Raw genomic sequence first — 20,420 nt, 5'->3', positions numbered from 1 at the left:
CCAGAAGCAAAGATTTGAGTTTAAAAAAGATAGTCAAAGATTTGCAAAAATGCATGATTTTTCAAAAATAGCAGATCTACAAGCTCATATCATGAGCTTGTATATCTGCTATTTTTGAATAGCCAAAGTATAAATTAATGGCTATAGCTAAAATCTAAAATGACACAGATGCGTTCCCGGTCTTTATGGATTAATGTTACTTTCAGTTCAACTGCTGTCAAAGCACTGACTTAAATAAGTGTTATTCCACCTATTATGTTATGTATTATTATTATTATTATCATTATTATTATTACATTTATTATTGTTATTATTATTATTATTATTATTATTATTATTATTATTCAATTCAACACGTGGGAGAGGGAAAAAAACTAAACCGAGACTCACGGTCCAAATCTCAGCCATGGTGGAAAACACAGTGATGCTCGGTGCTGTCTCTCACTTATGGTGCTATGGCCAGCTCGGCCAATCCCGGCCCTTCATGCAAATGAGGGGGCCGCATCCGCCGTCTGATTGGAGGGCAGCGTCGTCTCCCACTCTTCCTTCTCTCCTCTCCTCCGTCGCCATGGCGAGGAGGGCTCCTACTAGGGGACTTGTCTGCTGCTGCTGCCGCTGCTGCTGTGTCTGGTCTACAACGGGCGAGGGCTCACTCTGCTAACGAGAGGAGGAGGAGGAGGAGGAGGAGGAGGAGAAGGAGGGGAGGGGAGAGAGGGCGGGGGCTTAGAGGAGGAAGAGACAGAGAGGAGAGAGAGAGAGAGAGAGAGAGAGAGAGAGAGAGAGATACGGAGTGTGCTGAGGGAGGGAGAGAGAGAGAGGCTTCGTCTCACTGATGCTGAGTCACATACGGGGGGACCACCAGAGCCCTACCCCGTGAATCTTTGGGAATAATGGAGGAGCTAGAACACACGTGCCCCCATCCGCGGACGGTAGGGCGTTAGCTTAGCCGATGTGTGTGTGTGTGTGTGTGTGTGTGGGAGTGTGTGTATGTGTGTGTGTTTGTGTGTTTGTGTGTTCGTGTCCTTGAGTGTTTTGTATGTGTGTGTGAGAGAGAGAGAGAGAGAGAGAGAGAGGGGGACAAAGAGGCTTGCTTGTTACGAAACAGTCCCCTTGTACCATGTGCTACTGAGATGCTCAGAATGCTGAGTGGACTGTGTGTGTGTGTGTGTGTGTGTGTGTGTGTGTGTGTGTGTGTGTGTGTGTGTGTGTGTGTGTGTGTGTGTGTGTGTGTGTGTGTGTGTGTGTGTGTGTGTGTGTGTGCTTGCAAAGGTTGTCCGAAGGAGAGCAGTTTGAGCGATATTTGGGAATTGCTTTGACTGTCTACGTGAGTGTGTGTGTGTGTGTGTGTGTGTGTGTGTGTGTGTGTGTGTGTGTGTGTGTGTGTGTGTGTGTGTGTGTGTGTGTGTGTGTGTGTGTGTGTGTGTGTGTGTGTGTGTGTGTGTGTCTGTCTTTGTGCATGTCTAAGGGGTTGACACGGTGAACAGCCCAGCACGAGGGCACACGGTGAAAGCACAAGGACAGAGAAAAGGGGCGATATTGCTTGCTCCTCCATGGGACCTGCAGTATATTCTGATGCATTGTCTGTGATTCTACTCTACTGTACCCATTTCACCTGTCCGAATAACTCATTTTCTCAGCCTTTCCCGTTCCTGTCCACACCAAAACATCCATCATCATCATCATCGTCTAACTCCTTTTTCCGTGCCTTATCTGCTTCCCCCTTCTCTCTCTCTCTCTCTCTCTCTCTCTCTCTCTCTCTCCGTTTGCCTGTGACACTTTCTCGTCATTGCTGTTTTTTTTTGTCTCTCTGCTTCATTCTATCCTGTTTTTCTAGCGTTCCATGGTTTTTCCAGGCTAATCCTTCCTTCCTAATGGCAGATGTTGCACAGCTTGAGCCGGTGCGGGCTTTACTGAGCACGCTCGCTGTGTTCATCCTGATAGGCTGGTGGTTCTTGGCTAGCTTGTGTATAAAGCCAAGTCTGAAGTCTGCCATCTGCTCTTTGTTGACTGTCTAACCGTCAGCCCCTCCCCTGCTCACCTTGCCCACTGTATCATGGGTAATATAAAGTGTTAGCTCAGAGCATCACCCTAGTAAACCGTTTTGCTTTTTTGGGTCTCGAGCTAAAATGTTTGGGATTTAACTGCCTTGGTTGGTCTGTGTTCTGCTTATAGAAAATGACAGGATAAAAGAAAAGCACTATTGTGTATCATGGTTATAACTTTTGGCACTGCTGAGGTGACTACCTGTTGTGGAAATTCAACATTTCCTCGTGCGAGAATGAAGAGTTGATACCGAAATGCATTTTTGGTAGATTCAATACAAATGATGACAATAATATGACAATAATTATATAATATAACAATGAGAAAATAAGTGTAAATAATAGGAAGGAAAACGGAAAGGCGATGGAAAGAGATGGAAGAAGGAAAGGTGGACATGGTTCAGTTGCCTCGGAAGGAAACAGGAGTCTGACACCGATCTGGATGTTGGGGCAGCTTAAATACAGATTCTACAAGGATACATACACATTGTTACGATATTTCTGAGGACTGACATCCCCCGGTCTGTCCAAAAAGATGTGTTCTCAGCACTTGAGTATGCTAGGTCAATTCTGCCTGACTTTGAAATGTGCTGCTCCACGCTCAGCCACTGAGAGCGGAGACACTCCCCTGACCAACTATGAACATGTGTTCCATTCTCATCAGAATCAGAATCAGTTTTATTGCTACTTTCATAATACACACTAGGCATACAAGGGAGAAAAATACTGTTCTCCACAACTCATGGTGCTTGTCACATTTAAAAACAACAGACACATTTAAAAGAGGCAAAGCCATTTAAAAACATTAAAAGGTAGTGACAGCATTGGTAAAAAAAAATAAAAAAAATGTAGATGTATGCAATGTAGATACAGTACTATTCAAAAGTGATATTCATCTCAAGATGTTGGTTTTAGGGGCAGTATATATCATCAACTGAGTGGCCTACTGCTATAGTACATGGGTTTTCAACTGGTGGTCCGTGGACCACTGGTGGTCCGTGAAGGTATTGCACGTGGTCCCTGACCATGCATTTAGTGATGTAGGAAAGTGAAGATTTGTATTATATTTTATTTTATCAACCACTAGTTGAGAAACACTATGATGTATGATGACGCATCGATGTTGTCAGTTACTTGGAAGTCGAATGTCAAGAACTTCCACAGAAATGGGAGTTAGAATTTCAATGGAAACTGTACCGGTTTACCTGGTTGAGTCATCATTAGTAGGAAATGTGCCCATATCAATCTCATGTGTTTGCTCATACATATGTTGCAATGAATCAGTTAACATGAGTTTAATATGGAAGGTTAAGAGAACAGAATAAGGGCAGGGCAACCACCAACCATGGGAAAGTAATGGATCAGTGGTTCTCAATCTTTTCTGAGCTCTGGACCACTAGCATATCTCAGTTATTTGTTAAGGGCTTGATTTAATTCACCTCGAATTAACAAATTAAATTAAGGCCTTAACAGTCATTATTTCATTTCAAGCTTTTTCCCCCACACCACGCCCATATCCCCCCTCCCAACACAACAGTGGTCCCCAGGTTGATTCTCAGTCAGGGTGGTGGTCCCTGGTTCATAATCAGTTGAAAACCCATGCTATAGTATATGCCAAGGCCATAGTCACATGCCTTAACCAGAATACTGATACAAGACACATTCTCCTTGCGTTTATAAAACCTTGTAACTTCGTCGTCTTGCTGTCTGGGCCTGCCTGGTTGCCTAGAGAGGAATAGCTGCTTAACTTTGCTGTATGAGCCTGCTGCTTAGTAACTACACTGAGGGTCTACTAAGACAAATGATCAGACTCTTTTACTTTCCTTGCTAAGACATTACATTCAGACACAGCAGCATACAGTGACAGTCATATATTAACCGGAGTAAGATGAATACTAAATCAATAATCAATAAATCAATATTCTAAAAGGAAAATATATTGTATTTCCATTACACTTCCATGAGCATTTCTATGTTCCCATTATGGAATTATTGTCATGGATGGACAATGCACAAGACCTGAAAACCAGGACCATTTAAAGACAACTGATACTGGAATGTTAAGCAAGATACTACTGCTTGTTTTCAGAGTCACCTGCATATTCCAATGACAACATCATTGAGTATTCTGGCTGCCATCTCGTGTACCAGTTAAATAACCTTTAACTGAGGTGCTGACTTGACTCATAGATCCAGGTCTACATTTGGGTTTAGTGTTTCTGCCTTGTCTGTTGACTGAGGCTGACCATGTTTCCAGAGACCGGCTGATTTGGATATCTTAACTTAAATGCATAGTTGGATTGTGAGAGATTAAGGGCCCCTGGGCATAGACCAGGGACCTCCCAGCAGGTGCAGGATAAATGATGGATAGTTAGGAACCAAATGGACCCATTATGGGTCTGTAACTCTGAGAGTGTACAAATGGAACCACATGGACCCGTTAGTGTCCATGTGGTTCCATTTGTACACTCTCAGAGTCACTTGTTTAATTAAGAGTCACTTGTTTAATTAGTGTGGTTGCCCTAACAGGGCAACCAGACTATCGTTATAGATAAACTTTGTTTCTAGATAAACAATACTTTGAACCGCTACTCCTCCCACAGTTTATTTTTCCCAATTTTGTGCCATATGTCAAAATGACCGGCTTCACCGGGAATCGTGTGCTTGTATTTTGCTAAGAGATTGGTTGCATAGTTTTATTGATATTGATTTATTAGTGCATTAAATTTCCCCATCCACTTTAATGGAAAAGTGAAAAAAAAAAAATCAAGTATTTTTTTCTCAGAAACAGTAAGAGCTAGAGTTACCCGATTTTGAGGGGAGGTTCATAGTTTATTGCCAAATTAATGAAACAAATATTACACCATTCAGCCTCATAGTGGCGCTATAACAGCCCACTTTACCTTTTGGCCTATAACTCTTGAACCGTAGGTCGTAAAATCTAAATTTCTTTTTCCCTACATTCCTTGGGTCATTACGCAACTTTCCATATAGGCCACGCCCATTTGCGTCAGGATAGATTTTTTGATATTGATTTATTAGTGCATTAAATTTCCCCATCCACTTTAATGGGAATTGCAAAAACTCCCATTCAAGTATTTTTTTCTCGGAAACCGTAAGGGCTACGGTTACAAGACTTGGAGGGGAGGTTGATAGTTTTTTGCAAAATTATTATGAAAATAATCACACCAGTCGGCCACATGGTGGCGCTATAACAGCCCACTTTACGTTTTGGCCTGTAACTCTTGAACCGTAGGTCGCAAAATCAAAATTTATTTCCCCTGGATTCCTTGGGTCACGACGCATCTCCCCATATAGGTCACGCCCATTTGCGTCAGGATAGATTTTCCGCCATTTTGAATTTTCTTCAAAACACACTTTTTGCTCCTTTTCCTAAATGTTTTCCCCAAATCTCACACAAATCGGTACACGTGATCTATAGACCCATGCGATAAAGATATCCAAGCGGCATTTTGACCGTAAATGGCTTCCAAAGTTAGCGGGAGGGCCCGTTTTGCCAAAAATCACGAACGAAACGTCCGGTCAATCCCAAATTTGAATCACATGTCAAGGGTGGTATACTAAACCAATCCCCAAAAGGATTTCCACTTTGATCCATAGGGGGCGCCACAAATGCTCAAAATGTAACCGTTTGATGCAAAAACATGATTTTTGGGGGATCAATCCTCTCAAAATTAAACGCAAGTGATCTCAGGAGTGACGTAACAATGTAATTGGCGCAGTCTCCGACGGTATTCCTCCCGGCGTATTACTCAAGTCCCGACCGGCGTCGGCGCAACCACACTTTGCAATTGCCAATTGCGACGCGTCTAGTTAACATTGATTTTACAATATAAATTGGGGTCCCAGAGATAGAAATGCCATTAAATGGGGGTCCGTAGCCTAATGCATGTAAAACTGGGGGTCCTTGAAATTAAAATGGTTGAGAATCACTGCTAGAGCCGTAAAAATCTTCTCTTATGGGGGTCCCTGTCATATCTTTTCAAATGGGGGTCTGCATGGCTAATAAGTGTCAAGTTGGGGGTCCTTGACATGAATCAGTTTGAGAACCACTGCTGTAGGTTACACAGAACGCCAACACCATACCAACACATCTGCATCTCAACAGGATTTTACAGCTTCCAGTGCTGTTTTGCACTTGCTTTTTGTATGCCCCTCTGAAGTCCTATAGATAAACTGGCAGGATAAACATGCACTTAAAAGGTATAATGATGGTTTCTTTCCTGTGACATCTACAAAGTGAATGTTTAGGCTTTTCAGTAGGACTTTTGGGGCTCTGTGATCGACATGAATGACTAACCCCTTTGACAAGAAGAAATGCAAAGTTAATAACAGCGGCAATTCACACAAAGGCTCTGGCTTAGGGGCCCTCTGAGCTATTGGGCCCCTGGGCCTGGGCCCGGTAGGCCCATGCCGTAATCCACCCCTGCTTAAATGACGTCAGAGGTTTGTCTTTCTCTCTGACTATCTTAGCCTGTTTGCTACGTTCTCTCTGATTCTGCAAACAAATGGGGTGAACTGGCAATATGGGGTGTGGCTTCATTTAATTTAGTGAAACATTATGGAAAGTGTTTTTGAAAAAAAGAAAATAAATCACAGCCAGGCGCCTCTTCCAGTTTAGTTAATTCCTCAGAGGCCTTACTGTACGATCTACTATAGAGATATATCCCAGTCGGTGCGGACACACAAACACAAGCACATGTTGGGATCAATAGCACTGAGTGCAGCCCTGTCCATCCCAAAATCAATAGTTGTGATAACGACTTGGCAGGCACCAAGTACAGTAACTGAACTGGGCTTGGGAAGCATACATGCTGTGATAAACATGCTGTGTTTATCTTTATTTTTCTACTCTCTACTCTTACCTGTACCTAACTTGAATTTCCCCACGGGGATCAGTAACTTACCACCAAGGGAGAGAGTGACATTTATAACATTACCTTCCTCTCCTCCGTTGCTCTCACTCTTCGTTTCTCTACAGCCTGATTTATACACTATACCTCCTGATGTGCTGTCATTTCTCCACCCTCTCCTGTTCCTCTCACATCATGTCAGGGCATTCTGCTGTGCATAGTGCGTACCTGCATGCTGCTGCCGCCGTGGGTGTTTGAAATGTGTGGGTTTTTTCTTCTGTTCACACATTTCTTTATTGTTCATCTTCTTCAGTTCCTCTTCTGCCAAACTCACTTTTCAAACGTTACTGTTTCTCTGCATTCCATAAGGTTCAGTCCTTTTTAAGAAGCTGATCATTATCATAAAATACTTGTTGGTGGTCCCAGCCAGGGAACTAAAAGTCATCTCTAGCTCATCTGATGATTCTCATCTGTCTGTCTGTCTGTCTGTCTGTCTGTCTGTCTGTCTGTCTGTCTGTCTTAGACTCTGACAGAGCCAGCCATCTTTGCAAAGGAGACCAGCTGTGAGTGTCATGCTCCCCATGAGAGACTAACCATCGCCCAAGCCCGCTTAGGAACCCCGGGTAGGTTTCTCCTCCCCTTGATTCTCTTTCTGTTTCTTATCAACTCACTCCTGACTCTTCTTTCACCATTTATCTATTCATTATTGTTACAGTATTATATGCCATAGGAGCCAGTCAATATCCACGGAACTCTTTCGTTTCATTGAAAAAGAACAACTACATAATTATGTTTGTATGGCCACGTTCAGAGTTCAGAATATTATATCAGAATCTGTGTGTGTGACACACACACACACACACACACACACACACACACACACGCACACACACACACACAGATTCTGATATAATATTCAATGGGTTGGCCAACCCAACCCATTGGCTTCACAGATTGTTCAAGCTTTGCATCACGTTTGTGCCGCTGCACCAATATATGTGGTAGCGTTCCGTGTCTGTCTGTCTGTGTGAGATGTGAGGGCCACATAACGGCCTCAACTCTAGATGTGAGGGCCGCATAGCGGCTAACTCTAGATGTGAGGGCCACATAACGGCCTCAACTCTAGATGTGAGGGCCACATAACGGCCTCAACTCTAGATGTGAGGGCCACATAACGGCCTCAACTCTAGATGTGAGGGCCACATAACGGCCTCAACTCTAGATGTGAGGGCCACATAACGGCCTCAACTCTAGATGTGAGGGCCACATAACGGCCTCAACTCTAGATTTGAGGGCCACATAACGGCCTCAACTCTAGATGTGAGGGCCACATAACGGCCTCAACTCTAGATGTGAGGGCCGCATAGCGGCCTCAACTCAGATGAATCTGTGTTGCTGTGTGTTGTTTGTCTCTGATGGCGTTGTGTTGCTGTGTGTTGTTTGTCTATGATGGCATTGTGTTGCTGTGTGTTGTTTGTCTCTGATGGCATTGTGTTGCTGTATGTTGGCAGTGGACCGACCGGTCAGAGTTTATGCGGATGGCATTTTCGACCTCTTCCACTCCGGCCATGCCCGAGCTCTCATGCAGGCCAAGAACCTCTTTCCTAATACCTACCTGATAGTTGGAGGTAGGACACACACACACACCCTCACACACCCTCGCACACACACACACACACACACACACACACTCACACTCACACTCACACTCACACACACACGTGCGTACATGCGCGCGCACACACCCTCACGCACACACAATATTCAGGGCACTTTGCTTTCACTTGATGTGACAGTTGTTGTTGTAGCTTGTAATGTAAGCTATATAATTATCTAGTTCAGTGGTCAAGGACCCCTAAATTTACATGCGTTTGGCTGCGGACCCCCAAGCTTTTGAGACAGGAGCCCCATAAGAGAAGATTTGTGATTAAAATGTTCAAATCATTGAATTGAGAACATTCAATTCAATTCATTTCAATTCAATTCAATTCAATTCAATTCAATTCAATTCAATTCAATTCAATTCAATTCAATTCAATTCAATTCAATTCAATCAAAACTAAATAAAATATGTAGAATTAAAAGGGAATAGAAATTATGTGAACACAGAGCTGTTACACTGAAGGAAATCTAACTTACAAAACCATACTGTACGAATTGTGCATTTGCTGTCGGAAATAGTTAGCCTATATAGCCAGATAGGAAAGGTTAGCCTGGGATAAGCTTTTGCAAAGTTGTGCACAAATAGTATAGCAGCTGTTTTTAAAAGGTGTTTAAAGGTAATTGCTCTATTTGTATGTACAGTGTTTTTACAAATGTACAATTTCTCTCTCTCTGTCTGTCTCTCTCTCTCTTTCTTTCTTTCTCTCTCTCTCTGTCTCTCTCTGTGTGACAGTGTGCAGTGATGAACTAACTCATAAGTACAAAGGGTTCACGGTGATGACGGAGGATGAGCGCTACGAAGCCTTGAGACACTGTCGCTACGTGGACGAGGTGGTCAGAGATGCTCCCTGGACACTCTCACCTGACTTCCTGGAGAAACACAAGGTGTGACGCGTCGTTCACTTTGCAGTGCCACCTTACAGGCACCTAAAGAGGTGACGTGCATCACCTCTGCAAGGACCCAAACCCACTATGGAAGCCGTCGAACTGGTGCGATCTGACGGCATCCTAGAATTTATGTCGGTTGTACATACTGACAACCGACATGGCGCAGGATTCAAATTGTATATATAGATAATTGAGGATCAAATGTCCCTCGCACAAGTATAGTAGAATTAGAGAAAGAGACATTGTGAGGACAGTTTTCCTGGTCCTCATAAGAGCAATTAAGAAAAAAATTGACATACTGTATAGGTCTTTATCAAATGGCTATAGAGATAATATGTGAATTTAATATGATAGAGGTTTCACACTGATCGGTCCAGTGGTGCCTGAGATTAGCTGTTCACAAACACACAGAAGGAGTGAAAACATAATCCCTCGGCTTCGGCTGTCCCGGCCTGGCGGAGATAATAAAAGAATATTGATTGAATTGTTAGTAATGTATGCTAGTTAGTAATGACGAGTAAATATATGCTAGAAAATATGTCTAATAGTTTCACAGGAAGAAATGGTCTAAATATTAGCCTTTTAGCCTTCACTTTCAATAGCCCCTGGGTGGGGGTGGGGGTTGCAAATGCATGAAATGTACCATTTTCATATCACATGTTTAGCACAGTAAACAAGCCAAGCTTCATAGTGAAAAAAACATTTAAACATACTTTTCCTTGATGTTGAAAATACTTGATCATACTAGTGTCTCAAAAGTAACAGATCCGCATTTCTTTTCTTCTATTTTTTCATTTGAATCCTGAAAAGTAACCGTTTTGGACATATCACATACTTTACATACACATAACATATTTTATATACACAGCCGTATATAAAACACTTGTTACACCGAGAATAGCAACCAGAGGACTAGGTTCCCAGTTCTTCTCAAATGCTTTAGAAAAACATTCAAATATACTCTTCCAAAATCTAGTCAGTTAATGACATGACCAAAAAGAGTGTTACAGCATGTGTTCTTGTGGTTGCTTCTCAGATCGATTTTGTGGCTCATGATGATATCCCATACTCCTCAGCAGGATCGGAGGACGTCTATAAACACATCAAAGAAGCAGGTTAGTCTGCACGCAGCCTCGATTTCCAGGCTTTTATTTTCCTTCGCGTTTTGCTCAAAAATAAGAGCTTGGACCAGCCTGTTGACGTTCCTGGAATAGGAAGTGGGTGATTTCCCCAACCAACCAGAGTGCAGTGGGCGTCGCTCCAAATGTTGTGACGTCAGGGCTCTCAATGCTGCACACTGGGGAGAAGGAGGGGCGTGGGGGCGGAAGCACAGATCGGTGAACCAATGGGATCCGGCGGATTCTCTCTCCGGAGATTTTGAACCCGCCCCTCTAGACAGGATATCAGACGCGCTAGGGCAGCCTAGTCTGCACGAAACACATCATCCCTTTCTTGAATAAAGATCATTTCATAGCCAGGTTATGCCAGTTTTGAATTTGTGTGTGTGTGTGTGTGTGTGTGTGTGTGTGTGTGTGTGTGTGTGTGTGTGTGTGTGTGTGTGTGTGTGTGTGTGTGTGTGTGTGTCTCAGGGAAGCATTTCAGTCTTTCTGTACATGTGATGCAACAAATAATGTTTGAAAATGAGTTCATGGTGTATTTTTCTTTTGCACACTGTAATAGATGTGGTCTGGCATTGTGTGTGTGCGTGTGCGTGTGCGTGTGCGTGTGTATGTGTGTGTGTGTGTGTGTGTGTGTGTGTGTGTGTGTGTGTGTGTGTGTGTGTGTGTGTGTGTGTGTGTGTGTGCGTGCGTGCGTGCGTGCGTGTGTGTGTGCACATGCGTACCAGGTATGTTTGTGCCCACCCAACGGACAGAGGGCATCTCAACGTCTGACCTCATTACTCGGATCGTCAGGGATTATGACGTGTACGCGCGCCGCAACCTCCAACGCGGTTACACTGCCAAAGAACTCAATGTCAGCTACATCAATGTAAGCACAGAGCCACCTCCATACAGCTTTATTATCACTGTTTGAGGACTTCCATGTGAGATCCTTTTGAACACTGAGAAAACATAACACAATGAAATATTTCCGGTCAGTACGGTTATCTCCTCCTCAGAATTCTCTTTTAATTGAACAAAAAAATAAAACAAATCTTAATTTGCACAGACATCACACAAATAAATGTGCTGCTCACTAGCTTAGTCCAAACAATGATTGGTGTGTAGATCACTGGTCAGGTCCAGGGGCCACGAGGGGGTCCAAATTGGAACCTTGCAGGTCTCTAAACTCTGAGAGCGTATAAAGCGCACACTAGCGAACTCTGAGAATTTTACAGTGTAGAAGAATGGGGTGCCAGAGATTTTTTTTTACAGTTTTCATTTGTATACTCTCAAAGTTATAGACTCGTAAGGATCCATTTGGATCCCCCGGTGGTCCCTGGACCAGACGTTGAGAAACAGTGGCGTAGATGGGGCATGAGACTAAATTACTCAAGTGGAAAAAAGAAGCCCTGATGGACTGCCTGCTGTGAAAATGTACTGTCACATACATGTCGCTCGACAACAATTACTCTCAACTGTAAAAAAGGGGTATATTTAAAGCATAAATTAGGCTTTGAATTGCCGTAATAATAGATTCCCTCTCGGTTCCCATGTGGTTCTTCTGCCAGGAGAAGAAGTATCGTCTGCAGAACCAGGTGGACCGTATGAAGGAGAAGGTTAAAACGGTCGAGGAGAAGAGCAAACACTTTGTGTACCGCGTGGAGGAGAAAAGTCACGACCTCATCCAGAAGTGGGAGGAGAAATCCAGAGACTTCATAGGCAACTTCCTGGAACTGTTTGGCCCAGATGGGACGTGGGTAAGTCTGTCACACTCTCTTCTAAGAAGAGGAAACGTTCTTCTCACTCAACTTGGGATTTGTATTCACAGTCACTGGTGTGACTCCAATTTGCATTACTTCCCCGTGTATCAATTAGTGTTAGTGCATTGTCCATGGTGTAACAGCAATGGGTCTGCGAAATGATAAAATATATGATTGTTTTAAAAACAGCCATTGACCTTTTACAGACGTACTGTATTTCCTAAGATAGTGACTGACCGGAGCTTTCATTTACCTCAACTGGAGAAGGTAACGGGCCTTCATTTGAAGCAGGGTTGTTTAGAGGCAGGCCTTTATTTCTAATCCCCTGTTTGAAGTGTAATAGACCCTATTCACACGGCGGCCATTTTGCTATTAAGTTAATGAAATGCCACCCCGTTGTCACCTCGTTTTTTCAATGCAAAATGCCAATATGGCCGCCGTGTGAATATGGTCTATTGGTCATATTTCTGTATGAATCGTCGTTTTGATCGGCTCTCATTTGCATGCTAAAGTTACAGCATTAGTTTCAATTCATGCAGTACCCCAAAGAAAACACATGCTTTGGAATGTGATTGTACTGATCATGTTGATGCAATACATGTAACCTATATGGTGTTTGTTTTTGAAGGCCTTTTCCAGTGGTGGACAGTAAGTAGAGAGAAAAAGTGACTCTTTAGAGGGTGCTTCAAAAGCCTCCAGTGATTGGGGTCGAGTACTATGTCCGCCATTGGCCTTCTCAGAACTGATCCATGCTCTGTACCTTCCTGACTTCTCTCCTCGCCCCGTCCGCAGAAACAGGTGTTTCAGGAGCGCAGTGGACGGATGATCTCCTACGCCATGTCGCCTCGTGGGTCTCCGAGCAGCAGCCCCACCCGAGAACTGTCTCCACTGCGCTCTCCTCCGTCACCCCCCTCGCCGTCCGGTCCGTCCCCCCGCTGGCACAACGCTCGGCCCTCGGCCTCGCGCTCACCGTCACCCCCCCTCCGCTGGCACAACGCTCGACCCTCACCCCCTACCTCCCCAAAAGGGGCGTCTGCTTCCATTAGTAGCATGAGTGAAGGCGACGAGGATGAAAAATAGACATCTATGGAACGCACACACCCACCCACGTGCACGTGCACACACATACACACACACACACACACACAGATACTGTACACATCACTCACAGGACACTGCCTGGAAGCTGCTCACATGCACACATGCACACGCACACACACACACACACACACACACACACACACACACACACACACACACACACACACACACACACACACACACACACACACACACACGTGCACACTAACTCACTCATATCCTTCTACACATACTGGCAGCACTGAAACTGGATGCTAAAACTGTTATCCTCCATGAAGTTGCAGAGGCTGTTCATGGGAAATGTAGTTCTTCACTGTACTGTAAGTGGAAACGACATCAAGAAGCCATCACAGTCTGTGTTGTTCGGGCGACTGAACAGACAGGAGGAGGTTTGCAAGAGCCTGGGGGTACATGAGACGAGATAGGGGGGCTTGGGATGACTACGGCATCTCCGAAACATCTTCATTCGTGGGTCTTGCTGGCGTGCACCCACTGTCAGGTGGTCCGGAATATTTCCCAGCACCCCTTCTAGGAACTGATATGCTTTGCATTGCCCAGTGCTGATGGAGACTGTCAGTGACAGCCTGTTCATAATACCACCTCATCGTTTGGTCCTCTTGTTTAGTTTAGTTTAGTGGAAATGTTCTTCGTAACTCACACGTTACTGTAAATGGGTTCTGTAAAAGTCATAATGTATTTTCCATTATCTCACAGCCATCCACTGTGATATGATTTGGTGTGATGGTCAGTGTGTGCAAGATGCGAAGAGATTATTATGTGATAGATTTTTGTTTTGTTTTATTCTGTTAATGTAACGTCAATGTCACATTCTAATGTCACTCAATTCAACTCTAGAATTCTACAGGTGATGTCACTTAGTTGGGTCACTTTGTGCTGGTTGAACTTTCAGTAAGCAGACATGGGAGGGAAATGGCACCCCCTAGAACAGCAGAGATGACACTGCAGACACCTTCCTGACAGTACAAAACAACACATGCTGTAACTTGACTGAATCAGTGCCCGCCTGTCTTCACTGCTTTTGCATTATTGATTGTTACATGAAATGCCTTCACACCTTTTGCTTAATTGATTGCCACATGAAATTGATGTGAAGGGACTCATCATAACCTTGATACGATAAATACTTAATACGTTTCCATTGTGAATCAAGGTCCAGTTTAAAACAGGGAATAAAACCAGTCCCCCAAATAAATCTTGTAAGTGTACTTTGAGATGACTTGACGCAAAATAAAAAAATTAATCAAACTTGTAGAGAGACTACCACACTTAAAAATAAAGTTACAGGGTCTAGGGTAATGATTAGTCTATATACTGTATGTGAATCTTTAGCTTACTTTAGCCAACAACTACTTTAACTATACAAAATAAGATTGTTAAACCAAACATCTAGTATTTGCTTCTAGAATGTATATCAAGTCTTTTTGAGACCAAGCCTAGATGTGTCGCACTATTTGCCTGTCCAATGCTCGCAAACAAGCAGCAACAGTGAAATCGCAATCATTGACTTGCACCCCCCCCTCTCTGTCCTTACCCCCCCACCCCTTTCCTCTTATTATGCTAGCAAACAAGCAGCAACAGTGAAATTGCAGTCATTCACTAGCCGTCCCCCTTCTGTACCTTCTGTACCTGTAGACCACTAAACATCTTGTTCTGCAGAAGCCTACTATAGCTCAGTTAATACTTTGTCTTTTGGGAAGGGGTCATCACCATGCTGTCTTGTGGTGGACATTTTGGTCAAAATATGTTTTTTTGCCACGGACACAAAATGAGTGGACAACAATATTACCAGAAACACACAAAGAGGTAGCCCTGAATGACCATATAACAGGTCTGTAACTCTGAGAGTGTACAAATGGAACCAAATGGACCCGTAAGTACACTCTCAGAGTTATGGTGGTCCTTGCAAATAAAACATTTGAGAACCACTAGTACTCTAGACTAGACTCCTAATGTGTCATATATAGTGTCTTAGTAAATCAGAGTCATACATATTCTGAAGAATATGTACCTGGAGACTTGACATTCAGTAATTGGGTCTTATGATCAAAATAAGAACATTATAATGGTGTGTAAATCAAAAATTTGACATGGACAAGACCAAGTCTTTGCCACGGACACATTTGTCCGTGTATGGACAAATTGATGACCCCTGCTTTTGGGTCGCACGCTGTGAGCTTGTTGTACGCACATCAGCGTGTGACACGTCATACGATGGGGTATAAATTAAGCATTTCTACCTTGCAAAAATATATTTTCTGGAAGTCAGAGAGGCTGGTTGTTGTTCCTCTATTCATATCTGTGTATTCATTTTTAATATTTTTGCAATGCATCATTAGTGGCTTTATTGCAAGTTTTCCATCAGCTGTCAAGTAAAACAATAAAAACAACAAAAAAAACAACAACTATTGGAGATACCTTGTACCTCCAGGACTGATGATACTTGAAATGTAATTTCTGAAGCACTTGAGGTAAAACATGGTGTGTCAGGTACTCAAAAAAAATCATAACCTCATTTTTTTTGTTCTTTTGTTTTTCTTCAGTCATTTGAAATGTGCTTTTGTTTTTGGTCGGGTCTGCTCACCAGCGACCCATACCTCACCTATCCCCAACGCCCATAAATAAAACTCATAATGCACTGTAGAGAAGTTAATGTCTTGTATGCACTACATGTAACCCTGCACTGTATGTACAAACTTTGGGAATGTGTGTTTCTTTTTGGTCTTATTTTTTTTAAGTCTAATTCCAAATGGCTTGACATGTAAATAAAACAAAAAATGTGTAAGTGCATTTGAAAGGAAGTTAAGTCGTTTTTCAGCTATCCAATCTCTTTAAAAAAAAAAGGAGAACATTCAGAGACGAATATTGTAGTTCAACGGCAGTTCTTTTTATTCTGGTTTTAACAGCAGACAAGTTGATCTCATGCTAAATCACACCTTCAGATTGCTATATCACTGTGTTGGTGGATGTTGGTACAACATGAACATGTATACAACAGGGATTGCTGTCTGTTCTATGATCGTTACAATTGCATAACTGCACGACTTTCACTACAATGAGGGAAAACCATGCGTAGAAAGTGCTCAAACATCTCTTTAAACCAGAGATAATGTGGGAAGAAAAACACGAGGAATCACTCCACACTGGCTGAAAATGTCAACATTGCTCATACGTTTATACTATATATACAGTATACAAGATACTTAGTAACACCACAGAGGTACGGAGACAGGCTCCATTTTAAAATCTTACTCTGAGAGATCCCTGGCCCTCTAAAGCAGACCTATACAGTATGTAACTGTATTGTACCTGTCTGAAGCGATCTTTATTGTTACATGAATAAAACTGAACCAGGTAGTCCTATCAAAGGATCTGCCTTATAATAGTCACTGAGAAATGAGGAGAAAACACACATCAAAAGGGTAGTCAACTGGGGCCTTTAGAAGACAAGATCTGTCACCAGCGTGTACACAGAACACAGCATTCCCTGTACAGAAGTCCTGTATCAAAGGCTTGGGCATATGGAGTATTGCTCTCATCTGTACAGGGGTTCTCTTTAAGTATGACTGATGGCAGCGTATGAAGGCATTGGCAGTGCTGGAAACTTTAGGTTTTGTCTCAATACTGAAGGGAACGAGGGACAATGGATGTTTCCCATAATGAAGCGTCTCTCCCAAGTCTTCATCAGTGGGATAGAGGAGCTGAAGGAGATGAGAAGAGGAAGTCACCTCAGACTATCGAGACCCCTTGTATAAACAGACTCTGTGGAGTCATGCTCCGTTTCTGTTTTTCATTTGACAGGGACAATGCACAATAACATTACACCAGAAATAGCTATAAACTAATTTACATCTGTAGTCCCTGGGTAATATCCTCAGTCTTGTTTCACAAGTCTACGGTCCTGTGGTCCATTTGTTGTCAAGCTGATCAGAATTATGTTTTTCTGAAACTGTTTTTATAACAATGTAATGCTTTTATCATGAAAAGAACTGCACCTACTCTGACACATTGATCTAAAATGATCAAATGAATGGTTAAAATGTGCGTATATAGCGTGAGGTCAATTAACAACAGCAAAGGGAATTCATAAAGGGTCCCAAATGTGATTCACATGTAAAAACAATGATAAAAGAATGGTTAAATTCAAAAATCAAGTGGTAGAGAACCCTGCCTCTGTAACCACATGTACCCCTGCTGGTACGCAAGACAGTTCTCTCCAACTTGTCCTTAACTTTATCTCCCACTCAGCTTTCTCATTGTATAATTATACCCACTGATTCTATAAAACAAAATACATAAATCATCAAAGAGGAATCATGGAAACAACTAACCAAAGGAAAACGTTTCTCTATGTCGAAGACAAAATTGTCAAATTTTAAATAGTTCCTCACACACAATATGAAGTTTAAAAATGGCCCCCTTTCTTCCTGGATAAAACAAAAGCCTATTAAGAAACACCTTTCTTGTTTAAATAGCTATATATGTCTACTTCCACTAATCATCAGCGAAAATAACATGACACCAGTACAGTACATGAAAACACACAAGCGTAGCTGAAGCTCATACAAGGTTCAGAGTGCTGTGAGGATTATCAATACCAAAAATGGCCTCACGGAACAGACTGCAGAGCCACGCACGCATTGTAATTCCAGACTTCATGCTGCGTATTCAGTGCAGCAGGTCAACAACACAGCTTTGGCGCTCTGCGTTGGTGCAGCATTGGTGTTAGCATGGGCCAGAAAGGAATCGTGCAATCACAGCAGGTCTGTTTCCTCACCGCAAGGGTGCATTTCAACAACACAAACACAATCAAGCTGGCGTGGTAGAAGCTGCAGGAGAGACAAGGCTGACACGGTGTAGTTCCAAAAGCATCCTGAACATGTTCCTTTGGTCCTTCAATTGTTGTTCAATAGGCTGCAGAGCTGGGTAAACACGTCGGTGTGGCTGTACTGCTGGTTTGCAAAAGCACTAATAGTCTGTAATAAAGCTCAATATTGCTGGTTCAAGCGTATCTAAAAGCACACGTAACAACTATAGCCAACTATACATCTTAAAACTCTGAACTATAGCCGACTGTACATCTTAAAACTCGGAACTGAAGTCAGAGCGTTCTCCCTTTTGAAATAAAACTGAAAGTATATCCAACAGCCATCACAAAAAAAGGGTCAATATATTCCTACAGTATAGGTAAGGCTTTCTCTCATGGAGATAAATATAAATACATTGGTTCCTACTGTAAATCTTTATAAATAGCCTGTATTTATAATAAGATTTGTTGTCTTTCTGATGTTATTGTCACTTCATGACAAAATCATCACTAAAATGTTCCCCTTATAATTTCTAGTTGAAATACGGCAGTGCATTATGTCCTCCTCTCTCTATTCACCACCTAAGCAACATGCCACTGAAACTTGATTTTGCTACGCCAGCAGCACACTGACCTATTTGTGTGACCAATCAAAAGGGTCTCCCAAGGGAAGGAAATTAACCCATTAAGACCTGAGGCCGCTTCTAAAAATGTTCTAAATCCTAACAGTTTTTCGGAAGACAATATAAAAAAAAAATCACGATTTTTCAAAAATAGCAGATCTACAAGCTCATAGCGCGGCACCGGCTTGTATATCTGCTATTTTTGAATAGCCAAAGAAATCTAAAATGACACAGATGCGTTCCCGGTCTTAATGGGTTAAAGCGCCTTTCCCCATTCGCAATGAAACTCAAACCCTCCGTCTTTCTATGTGTGAGGGAAGTTGAAACAAGAGGCCCTTTTATGTGAGGGGTTGGACACAGAAAAAGCTAAACGGCAAGTCTTCTACAGCGCTGGCGAAGCAGTGCAGGCCTTCTTCAGCCACATGGGGGAGTAGCCATGTCAGCAAAGCCAGGTAGACCTCATGAGGGAGAGCTGACTTTGATTTAAAAAAAAAACTAAGTACTAATGCGGGCTTGTCAAAAAGGCCTCAACTGGCCAAATGACCAAATTCACAGAAGATGTTCACAAGAGTTTCATCTGAAACTCTTACTTTGGAAGAGCCAGTTGAGTGGCTTACTGAGAAGGCAACAGGCTGCCATTAACACCAGAATCTAGGTGGATGATAGTCATTGCCATTGGGTACAGATCTACGGTCACTGCGTAACTCAGGGTTCGTTACATTTCTCTACATGTCTCATTCATGGTTTTCAGTAACTCTTCCATGACAACTCCATGTCAAGCACCACATAAAAATGTGTTGTAACATTGGATATAATGTGAGGAAGCCGTAAAACACAAAATTATAAATCATCATTTTTGAATCTAGTTGATGCAACGCAAACCAGATTTTCCATGACTTTCTTTTAACTTATACTTGATAATTTATTTTAAATACTTTTTTGCTCCCTGAGAAAGGCCATGGAATTGCATTTTCAAGTTGACTGACCTTTCCAGGTTGTTCATGGCTGCGGGATCCCTGCTAGTAACGTTACCCATTGGAATGTCGATTCAAAAACTGATCTTAAACTAGTATTTACCCAAGGGCAAGGTTAATCGTACTGCACATGCTCTGGCCAGCGAGGGGCAGGTAGGGACTAGCGGGTTAGACAGAGTTATCTGTTGGCCTTGTAATTGGACTTGCTGGCATCGCGTGGCTCCTTGCTGGGGTTGCTCCAGTCGTCCGCCTCGTTGCTGGTCTTGTAATGTCGCCACGCTGACTTGTTGAAGACGGGCAGGCGTTCGAATGACTCGCTTGACAGGGCCTTTGGTGGAGGAACAGTCAAACATAAAGGGGTAATGAGGGCTCACAGACAGATCACCCACTCAAAGAGAAGCTAACAAAGGGCACATAATGAAGACGCTGTGTGTGTGTGTGAGTGTGTGTGTGTGTGTGTGTGTGTGTGTGTGTGTGTGTGTGTGTGTGTGTGTGTGTGTGTGTGTGTGTAAACAGAGTTAATGTTGGTGAGGCAGCTCATGAACACTATGACTATGGTAAATAAGAG

The 20,420-nt window shown here is 42.8% G+C and overlaps 2 protein-coding genes across 4 annotated transcripts in view; one reads left to right on the top strand and one right to left on the bottom strand.

The window, feature by feature from the left end:
- Positions 1–799: 799 nt before the first annotated feature.
- LOC311038462 (choline-phosphate cytidylyltransferase B-like) lies at positions 800–16,319 on the top strand. 2 transcript variants are annotated; one of them, XM_084047998.1, is made up of 8 exons: positions 800–929; positions 7,440–7,539; positions 8,428–8,544; positions 9,312–9,463; positions 10,503–10,581; positions 11,313–11,455; positions 12,138–12,326; positions 13,128–16,319. In XM_084047998.1, the coding sequence occupies exons 1-8, from the start codon at positions 891–893 to the stop codon at positions 13,407–13,409; spliced, it is 1,101 nt and encodes a 366-aa protein (XP_083904124.1). In that variant the 5' UTR covers positions 800–890; the 3' UTR covers positions 13,410–16,319. The 2 variants fall into 2 exon arrangements, with proteins under 2 accessions (XP_083904124.1, XP_083904123.1); XM_084047997.1 differs by having other exon boundaries at positions 13,122–16,319.
- LOC311038461 (pyruvate dehydrogenase (acetyl-transferring) kinase isozyme 3, mitochondrial-like) overlaps positions 16,314–20,420 on the bottom strand; it is a 22,614-nt gene continuing 18,507 nt past the window's right edge. The window contains exons 11-12 of one of the 2 annotated variants that reach the window (XM_084047996.1): positions 20,060–20,180; positions 16,314–17,149 (exon numbers count right to left, since the gene is read on the bottom strand). In XM_084047996.1, coding sequence (XP_083904122.1) covers positions 17,133–17,149; positions 20,060–20,180 — 138 coding nt within the window. In that variant the 3' untranslated portion in view covers positions 16,314–17,132. Of the gene's footprint in view, positions 20,181–20,420 lie in introns of both variants that reach the window. The other variant, XM_084047995.1, reaches the window with a different exon arrangement.

The sequence above is a fragment of the Gymnoscopelus microlampas genome (assembly GCF_963454915.1).
Source record: "Gymnoscopelus microlampas genome assembly, chromosome: 22".
Classification (NCBI taxonomy): domain Eukaryota; kingdom Metazoa; phylum Chordata; class Actinopteri; order Myctophiformes; family Myctophidae; genus Gymnoscopelus; species Gymnoscopelus microlampas.
This window is presented reverse-complemented; position numbering and strand designations above follow the sequence as displayed.

Excerpts from the sequence above, each read along its gene's own strand:
- LOC311038462 (XM_084047997.1), top strand. The coding sequence starts at position 891 with ATGGAGGAGCTAGAACACACGTGCCCCCATCCGCGGACG. Across the intron at positions 7,540-8,427 it reads AGCCCGCTTAGGAACCCCGG|TGGACCGACCGGTCAGAGTT; the intron begins GTAGGTTTCTCC and ends GTATGTTGGCAG. Across the intron at positions 12,327-13,121 it reads TTGGCCCAGATGGGACGTGG|AAACAGGTGTTTCAGGAGCG; the intron begins GTAAGTCTGTCA and ends CCCCGTCCGCAG.